Source organism: Gobio gobio (genome assembly GCF_949357685.1).
Source record: "Gobio gobio genome assembly, chromosome: 4".
Lineage (NCBI taxonomy): Eukaryota > Metazoa > Chordata > Actinopteri > Cypriniformes > Gobionidae > Gobio > Gobio gobio.
The window spans coordinates 8134988-8145228 of record NC_137100.1 but is presented as its reverse complement, the minus strand read 5'-3'; the positions used below and the strand labels follow the sequence as shown (position 1 = coordinate 8145228).

General features: G+C 40.8%; 1 protein-coding gene across 1 annotated transcript; it reads right to left on the bottom strand.

Annotated features, from left to right (window-relative positions):
* Window positions 1-1058: 1058 nt before the first annotated feature.
* On the bottom strand, window positions 1059-3149 carry flrt1a (fibronectin leucine rich transmembrane protein 1a; the record flags this gene model as incomplete). Its single annotated transcript, XM_079815959.1, has 1 exon — window positions 1059-3149. The coding sequence occupies one exon, from the start codon at window positions 3147-3149 to the stop codon at window positions 1059-1061; it is 2091 nt and encodes a 696-aa protein (XP_079672085.1).
* Window positions 3150-10241: the final 7092 nt, after the last annotated feature.

Below are 10241 nucleotides of genomic sequence, written 5' to 3'. Positions count from 1 at the left end.
GATTTAATAATGGATAAGTGATAACACACTGACCTCAGTTATTGAGGAAAACCTTTGTTCAATAACTACATTGAAATTATCAGCAGGGCTTTATAAATTAAAAATTAAAGTGAAACAAATTTGTAAAGAACAACAACAAAAATCAAACAACAGAGTCATGACAATGTCCAATATCTAACTTGCGTTTTTGTATCCATCAACAAACCAGGGTTCAGTTGCCATTTTACAAATTGAAAGTCCTCAAGACACAAAAACCCATTTCATTCATCCTCTCAACTTTACACCAGTCTGAAAGTAAAACAGTCAGTGTAACGCTTGTTGGACGTTATCATAGTAGCATCAGGCAGCTTTCAAGTGTATAAGATTTCAAATGAATTTAGTTTTTGAGGCATTTCAAACCTTGCTGTAGTTTTTCAGGGCCACGGCGTTGCTTGGTCCAGACACTCCTTCTTTATTAGGAATAGTAGTCTGCATCTCATATCTCCAAAAAAGAAATATGCATGTGAACCCATGCATTTTCCAGAAGGATCACTTGCCACAACACATTTCTAGTTTCTCTAAACAAAGAGGTTATCTTGCTTTATGCAGGACTCAGAATCCAGGTTCAAATCCTTGATTCAGGGACCTCAATCTCATAGGAGACAACTATTAAAATGTATAGCAGGTTGGTTATTTCCGATGAGAAGGCTGCCTCTCTCCCATATATGCTTTGAGCTCTATGGACAGTCTGAATGCAGCTGAATGCAGTGTGGGCTGCCCTTGAATCCACCTCAGCCAGAGATAAAACAGCAATGTCAGGGACACTGATCATTACACCGGGAGGTGAAAATAGCATTTGGTATCACCACCTGAAATGGCATCATTGCCTCCTGGCACCACATTTATAATGCTTCCTATAAGCATCTGGGCCAATTAAAAGTTTTATAGTCTCATGAACAGCAGGCTACATTGTAATGGAGACCAGAAGGCACAAAGGGATTCTGCCGAGCCCATGTTGGTTAAAAACTGTGTATCTATGCAGTACATGACTCCTAATTATGGTTTCTAAATCAAAGCTATCATGTGTAAGAGTAATCTATATCTGGAATGCCTCCTTCTCTATAGCCACGGTTGGTACCATAGCCAGAGTTGGTCGTGTTTTGGGATGGCTTGTATAGACCTGTGCCATTCGAGGGGAAGATGGTGTGTATAATGTAATCCTCTCGCGCTGGTTTGGGTTGAAGGGTCTGCCTTGTTGCCATGGGTGTCATCTGAAATCCAGGACTTCTGATCTCTAAGATAGTATTGTCTTTCTTTGTGCCTGACTCAATGTAGTCATCATAGTTTTTACTCTTGCGAGAGCCACTATGGCTGTAATGGTCTCGTGATTTGAGATGCCCTGCACGGTGCCCATACCAGCAAAAAATTGCAATAATAAGAGCAAGTGAAACTATCGCCGAAGCACCTCCAATAATTCCCGCAAGTGGAAGAGAAGTCATTTGATCAGAGCTTTTGTCTTCACCTTGTTCCTCATCAGGCTGGCTGGGATCAGACGTTTCTGTTCTGGCACAAACTGGAACCTCATTTGATTCTGTGTCCCCCCCAGGCAAACCACTTCTGCTTCCACTGTTAGACACTAGAGGCACCATGCAGATGATGTAGCTGGAAGCAGGTTGCAGTGAAGTGAGAAGGTACTCCCGCCGTTCACCCCTAACCAAAGTTTCTGTGATGGACCCCATGGCAGAGCTAGTTCCCAGACGAAGCCAGCTTAATCGAAAGGAAGAGGACGTTTGCGCTACACTCCAAGTTACACGGATGCTGTCATGGGATAGGGGCTTCACATTCAGGGCTAGGTTCTTGCCCACACCACTGCTGCTTAATGTGTAGTCCAACCCTGTTTCTGGAAAACCCAGGCCTGGTCGCTTGGACCTGAGAGTGAACAGGGACCCTTGAGGGGGAGAAAGAGTGGTAGAAATGACTCCCACCGCTCCTCCACTCACCCTGTTACCACCAACGCCAACCCCTGTTCCTAGTCCTCCACCACCAGCAGCAGCAGCTAACTCGCATTCATCCATCTGATTTGTGAGGTCTCTAAGTGCCATGTCTCTGACTCGCTCTGGTGTCTGGCAGATAAAGCCTCTCACGGTAATTGTGTTCCCCTTTGCCTCCAGCCAGTCATGCAGCCAGCGCAAGTTGCACCCACAGTGCCATGGGTTTCCTCGCACAAGCAGCTGCCCCAGGTTCTCCAAGTCCCTGAACAATCCTCTGGGAAGGGTAGTCAGATTGTTTCCGGAAAGATCTAGGCGTTGTAATCTGCGCATTCCATCAAGCGAGCCTCGAGGCATGTGTATAAGGTTATTGTCCTGAAGAGAGAGTCTCTGCAGATGGGCACTGGGCAAGTTAAGTGGGGGTGTTTGAAGTGAATTACGGACCAGGGAGAGTTCTGTTAAGTTTGACAGGCGTGAGAAGGTATCATCAGCTATGCGTTGATTAGCTAAAAGATTACCATCCAAGACCAGGCGGCGTAAAGAGGACAGACCTCGGAAGGCATGAGTGGGAATAGTAGAGATTCGGTTGTCATCTAAACGGAGTTCTTCAAGTGAGGCAGGAAGACCAGATGGGATGCTGGAAAGGTGGTTTCTGGAAAGGAAGAGGAGACGTAATCGAGGGTTGTCCGCAAAGGCCTGGTCCTCAATACTCACTGTAGAAACTGAGTTGTCGTCCAGATGCAACTTTTCAAGGAGTGGCAGTCTAGCAAGTGCAGCCCTTGGCAACACTCTAATGTTGTTGTCCTGGAGGTGGAGCTCTTTTAATGAAGGTGGCATATGCATTGGAAAGTCATCAAGCTCGTTATCGTAGAGATATATAACGCGCACGGTAGTGTGATGTTCCAAGGACCTAGGAAGCCCTGCATTGTCAATGTGATTGTTCTGAAGATAAAGGACAGATGCAGATGGCGGTAGAGGTGGGATTGCACTCAATCCACGGTCGTTGCAGTAAATAAAGTCCTCGTCACAGCGACACACAGAAGGGCACACTATGTCATCTTCACCATCCAATCCCTGTGAAGAAGCTGCAGTCATCTCCAATAGCTCAGTCAATAGTGTGAAGCACAGCAGCACAAAGAAGAGCAAGTCTCGAAGCTCCCCTATACCTTCAGGAGCCATCATGTAACCAGCAAGCTCTCCTCGCCTCTGCTTGCCTTTTATAGCACAATTCAACCAATATAATGGTTCTTTACATAAGATGATTCAGAAGCCCATTTGGACTTTGGACTTGTGGCGTGTTTTCTTTCACCCTGGAAATAGAATAGAGAGAGAGAGAGAGAGAGAGAGAGAGAGAGAGAGACTAGTTAGCAAGTTAATACCTAGCATAGATTTTTATAATGTTCCAATAAAAGTCAGTGAAAGGCTAACATCATATACATGGCAGCACATGTTAATTGAATCATGTCCAATTGCTTAGTCATGCTGACAATTTACGCCATTTTAGTTGCAGTTCAATTGATGTTTGAACTGCTGGCCTCATTTACTGAAGCCATAATCATCAAGAATTAGAATGTTTTGAGTGAGAAAGACTGACATGTCTTCCTCTTCAATAAAAAGTAAATCTATGACAAGTGTTGTAACTAAAAGTTTCAATGCTACTAACTTAACTAGATTTAGTTTAGAAACAGTTTTCCAGTAACAGGCTACTTCCCACCATGTGGCAGTGTATGATGGGATTTTAAGCTACATTTGTGGATTTGTTCAGTTAAAAACTCAAAACTTTTCCTCTAAAAGAAGCAGTGTTGGGGAAGCTACTTTAAAACAACATCTTGCTAAGTTACAAGCTACTTATATTGTAAACAATTTCAGTTAAGCTACTATTTTGATAACTACACTACAAAAATAATAGGCAATAGGCAAGCTATTTAGTTGACAATGTCTTTTTAAATATATAATCATCCGATTATAAATGTATAGTATAATCAGATTAGCCACCCAAGCTCAGGCCATATACTATGAGATACTATGGTTATTGGTTATACACTAAGTTATACACTAAATATTAGTACAAATTAATTTATATTAAATTTTTTATTGCATGTTAAGCTATTCATCCAAACTATGAGACCTAAAAGGAAGTATTACAACCTTCCTCTGTCATTCACATTGATATAAAAATGGCAGATTATTTCATCATGTGTACCAACTTTTGTAAAGTGTGGCATTGGGTTTACCAGAAATAGGCCAAATAGTCATTATGGGCAACACCCCTTAAAATATACTATGGGCCAGATTTACTAAACAGGGCAAATCGTGGGAGCGCAATTCCAAAAAAGCGCAGATGGGAGTGGAAAGTTCTGCACATGATTTACTGATGACATGCAAACTAAAGAGCACAGAGGCAGCCGGAACATTCCCATAATGACCAACACAATCTACCAAGAGCAGCGAAAATTAGCGTCTGGTTTAAGACATTTTTGGATGGAAAATAATGGTGCAAATACCAGTAAATTGACGAGTGCAAACCTTAGTAATCACCTTGCATGATTAATTGAAATACTTTCCTCATACGTTTTGCGTCTGAAAGGGAAACTCCTACAAATGCATATGCAATAAGGTCAGACACAAAAATTACCCTGTCCACAGCTTTTCAGCGCTAATTTATCACTGCGTGTCTTAAGTAAATCCTGAGCCCAATATCTCCTAAACAATTAAATACATATAAAATCTTTTGATTACTTTTTTTGTCAGCAGAATCTCTAGATAGTGCATACCAAATTTTGTGCAAATTGGACAAACAACCTAGTAAAGGTTTAACAAAACAAAACCTAAGGTGGTAGACCACTTTTTGTGTGGAAATAGATATGTTTGATGCAAGTATAATTACCTAAGCAAAAAGAATAACTGGCAAAACGGTACAAATACAATAGGGTGAAAATGGAGCTAAAAGCAGTGTATGTCTGTTTGCACCCATATGCTTTCTTTTAAACAAAATCTGGTCAAATGAGACTGCTGACCAATATTGGGTATTCAGGTCACAGCATACAGTACAGAGATGAAGGATTGACAGAAAGAAGGAGAGAGCCTGATATGCCGAGAGAGTGGGAGGGATGAGTGTCTGGATTAAGCAGGTATTTAAGCTTACAAGGTTCACACTCTTTTATATTCAACCTCACCTGGCAGACAATCCACAATCCTCACATGTGTATTTTCTAGAGCAGGGATTCCTCCCGGGGGCTTTAGCAGGGGAACATTATTTTTAATCATTACTGTTTTGTGGCATTTTGCATGCAACTAATCACATTTTCTTGAAAAATTGTACAAATGTTGTTTTTAAACTATTCTTATTTTGCTAAGTTAATAGATGTCACTTTACATTTCAGGTGATAGATATATCAAATAAATATTTAAATCATAATTCCAGCCCCAGTTGTAGAGAATGTTTTACTTTTTTCATTCTTACACGTTTTTCCAATGAACCTTGCACATAATAGCCTATACCAAAGTGTGTGTGGTGACATTTCTGCAAAATTATATTTTGTCCAGTTGGTCCAAATGTCCAGCAATAAAAGTTTGTTCAGTTTTCTCCAAAACTGATCAACGTGAAACTTGCAACATTTTATTATGGCAGTTGTACTACGCATCACAGCAGTTTGGAAATGAAAGGTTAAAACTACATATAGAGAGCTGCAGGGGTGATGTATTTTTGTAGGCCAAAACCCAGAAACTAGTAAACATTTTAGCACTTCTGTTTCCATCTGTTCTCAAATGTCAATGTTTTATTTTTTTTGAACGGGGTTTGGGTTAAATGTCTGAAATAAGCTCTGAGGGGAACACAAGCTCAATATTTTGTCATGTTTCATTCTACGACAAAAATGCGGCTTTGGTGATGATGATGTTGAAGCCATGCGACCGTAGTGTAGTTTGTTTATAGCTTTGAGATTTAAAGGGGTCATTAACTGGCTCTGATGTCAACTTATGACGTTTGCATGGTTTTTACATTCAAAAACATAAAGAATAAGTAATAGGCTATTTTCTTCCCTGGTGTTGAGCCCCTCTCATTGAACGCTTATGGGCGTGCCGCACTGAAGTAAACGCCCACTGCTATGATTGGATAATATTTGCATATTATATAATGAGCTTTAGCTCCCCCGTCAGTACATGTGGGAATTGTTTTGAAAAGCGTGTGGGAAAACGGCAACCGGAATGATTCGTCCAACAGGGCTCGTAAAATGTCTTTATCAAACAAACACAATAATTTATCTCTCAAACACCCGCGATTGATTGGAAAGTTATTTTTTATTACCCGCCTGATCGGTGGATATACAGTGAGGAAAATAAATATTTGAACACCCTGCTATTTTAGTTCTCCCACTTAGAAATCATGGAGGGGTCTGAAATTGTCACAATGTATGATTTTTTAACTATTTATTTGTATGATACAGCTGCAAATAAGTATTTGAACACCTGAGAAAATCAATGTTAATATTTGGTACAGTAGCCTTTGTTTGCAATTACAGAGGTCAAACGTTTCCTGTAGTTTTTCACCAGGTTTGCACACACTGCAGGAGGGATTTTGGCCCACTCCTCCACTTCTATAGATCAGTCAGGTTTCTGGCCTGTCGCTGAGAAACACGGAGTTTGAGCTCCCTCCAAAGATTCTCTATTGGGTTTAGGTCTGGAGACTGGTTAGGCCACGCCAGAACCTTGATATGCTTCTTACAGAGCCACTCTTTGGTTATCCTGGCTGTGTGCTTCGGGTCATTGTCATGTTGGAAGACCCAGCCTCAACCCATCTTCAATGCTCTAACTGAGGGAAGGAGGTTGTTCCCCAAAATCTCGCAATACATGGCCCCGGTCATCCTCTCCTTAATACAGTGCAGTCGCCCTTTCCAATGTGCAGAAAAACACCCCCAAAGCATGATGCTACCACCCCCATGCTTCACAGTAGGGATGGTGTTCTTGGGATGATACTCATCATTCTTCTTCCTCCAAACACGTTTAGTGGAATTATGTTCTATAAAAGTTCTATTTTGGTCCCATCTGACCACATGACTTTCTCCCATGACTCCTCTGGATCATCCAAATGGTCATTGGCAAACTTAAGACGGGCCTGGACATGTGCTGGTTTAAGCAGGGGAATATTCTGTATCATTTATCCTTTACTATCAGCTGTATCATACAAATAAATAGTAAAAAAATCATACATTGTGATTTCTGGATTTTTTTTTGGATTATGTCTCTCACAGTGGACATGCACCTACGATGACAATTTCAGACCCCTCCATGATTTCTAAGTGGGAGAACTTGCAAAATAGCAGGGTGTTCAAATACTTTTTTTCCTCACTGTAACTGCGAACCATGTATCACTAACACACACACACACACACACACACACACACACACACACACACACACACACACACACACACACACACACACACACACACACACACACACACAAGCCTCATTGCAGAGTCAGACAAATCAGCATAATCAAAAGGAATGTTATTTCACTATTAAGATAGGCCGATTTATTGCTTGGAAGTTCGATCCGGTTTAGCTCTAGTAGGCCTATGTTATTTCTCTATAACATGTGAGGCACGAGTCGGTGGGCGGGGCTAAAGAATCAGGCGTTCTTCTTCTTCTGCTGAGACGGTGTTTCACTAAACTCTGACGTCACATCTAGACACATTCTGAGATCGAGCGTTTGCTGGGCCTGGTGTAAATAAAAGCTTTTCTTTGACTAACAAGGACGTTTTCAGCTCTGAAACTTACAGGATATTACAACCCCAAATCAGAAAAAGTTGGGACAGTATGGAAAACGCAAAAAAAAAAAAAAAAGAAGTGATTTCTAAATTTACTTTGACTTGTATTTCATTGCAGACAATATGAACACAAAATATTTCATGTTTTGTCTGGTCAACTTCATGTCATTTGTAAATATGCATCCTTTCCTGTCATTCAGACCTGCAACACATTTCAAAAAAAGTTGGGACAGGAGCAATTTAGGGCTAGTAATGAGGTAAAATGGTTAAATAATGATGTGATTTGAAACAGGTGATGTCAACAGGTGATTGTAATTATGATTTGGTACAAAAGCAGCATCCAAGAAAGGTCTAATCCTTTAGGAGCAAAGATGGGCAGAGGATCGCCAGTTTGCCAACAAATACGTGAGAAAATTATTGAAATGTTTAAAAACAATGTTCCTCAAAGAAAGATAAGAAGAGATTTGTATATTTCACATTCAACAGTGCATAACATAATTAAAAGATTCAAGGAATCTGGAGGAATTTCAGTGCGTAAAGGACAAGGGCGCAAGCCTAAGCTGAACAACCGTGATCTCCGATCCTTCAGGCGGCACTGCATCAAGAATCGTCATTCATCTATAAGCGATATCACCACATGGGCTCAAGACTACTTTGGCAAACCTTTGTCAAGTACCACAATACGTAGTTACATCCACAAATGCCAGTTAAAACTGTACTGTGCCAAAAGGAAGCCCTATGTTAACAGTGTCCAGAAGCGCCGTCAACTTCTCTGGGCTCGGAGGCATCTGGGATGGACCATCACACAGTGGAAACGTGTACTGTGGTCAGATGAATCAGTATTTGAGGTATTTTTTGTGAGGAATGGACGCCGTGTGCTCCGGACCAAAGAAGAAAAGGATCATCCAGACTGTTACCAGCAACAAGTCCAAAAGCCAGGGTCTGTCATGGTATGGGGTTGTGTCAGTGCCCTTGACAAAGGTAACTTGCACTTCTGTGAAGGCACCTTTAATGCTGAAAAGTACATAGAGATTTTGAAGCATAATATGCTGCCTTCAAGAAGACATCTTTTCCAGGGACGTCCATGCATATTTCAACAAGACAATGCAAAACCACATTCTGCACACATTACAAAGTCCTGGCTGCGGAGGAAGAGGGTACGGGTACTTGACTGGCCTGCCTGCAGTCCCGACCTGTCTCCAATTGAGAATGTGTGGCGCATTTTGAAGCCCAAAATGCGACAACGAAGACCCCGTACTGTTGCCCACCTTAAGACTTGTTTGCAGGAAGAATGGGACAAAATTACACCTGAAACAATTCATCACTTGGTGTCTTCAGTCCCAAAACGTCTTTTAAGTGTTGTTAAAAGGAATGTCAACATTACAAAGTGGTAAATGCTTTACTGTCCCAACTTTTTTTGAAATATGTTGCAGGTCTGAATGACAGCAAAGGATGCATATTTACAAATGACATGAAGTTGACCAGACAAAACATGAAATATTTTGTGTTCATATTGTCTGCAATGAAATACAAGTCAAAGTAAATTTAGAAATCACTTCTTTTTTTTTTTTGCGTTTCCATACTTTCCATACTATGTACATACTACATAATTTTCTGATTTGGGGTTGTATTATATTAACATGACCTTTTATATATCAAATGTTGATTTCTCAATTCATGACCCCTTTAAAGTTTTTGTAATGTATTGATTAGTAACGACTCAGGGATACTACATCCTTCAGAAGGAACTACTTTGGATCAGTATACTGAAGTGAAGGTCATGGTAACCCACTAGTAATGACTCAAGTGTCACCAAATCCATCGGAAGCGGAATTACTTTCCAAAACCTTACAAAAACCGTATCATGTTTTTCACTTTAGTACAGCGATCCAAATAATTAGTAATTCCTTTTGAAGGATTTGGTAATACTCGACTCATTACTAGTGGGTTATCATGACCTTCACTTTAGAATTAATAATACATCATGCATTATTCATGTTAATTATGAACCTGTAGTTGTTCTTAGTAGTACTGGGAAGCATGAAATAAAAGTTGCTGGTGTTTTACTGCCACTAGTGTTCATTTCAGCTGGAAACTGCAGTGAATTATATGTATAAGTACATTTTTGTTCTTTTTGTTTTGCTAGTTTTGCAAAAATCTAGGCTGGGGGATGTTTTTCCAATGAGCCTGTGCTGATTATGTGTGTGTCAGACATGGACACCACTGTACCCACCACAGCTTTCAAACCTGGAGAATGACTGTAATTGGACCATCCACACAGCTGGTGTCATTGTATGTATATGTGCACATTCTGTATTCCGGTATGTGGATGGCATATGTATATGCATGCAGTGTGTATATGAGATGTTTAGGTGCACGTGTGTGGAGGCGAGTAAGGAGTGTGGCGTAGTCACTAAGAGAATTGTAAAAATGGGGCTGTCCAGACAGACTGTCGCCTTGGGGTGTCCTGCTTTCTCTCCTTTCCAATATTCCTTCCAGTGGGAGG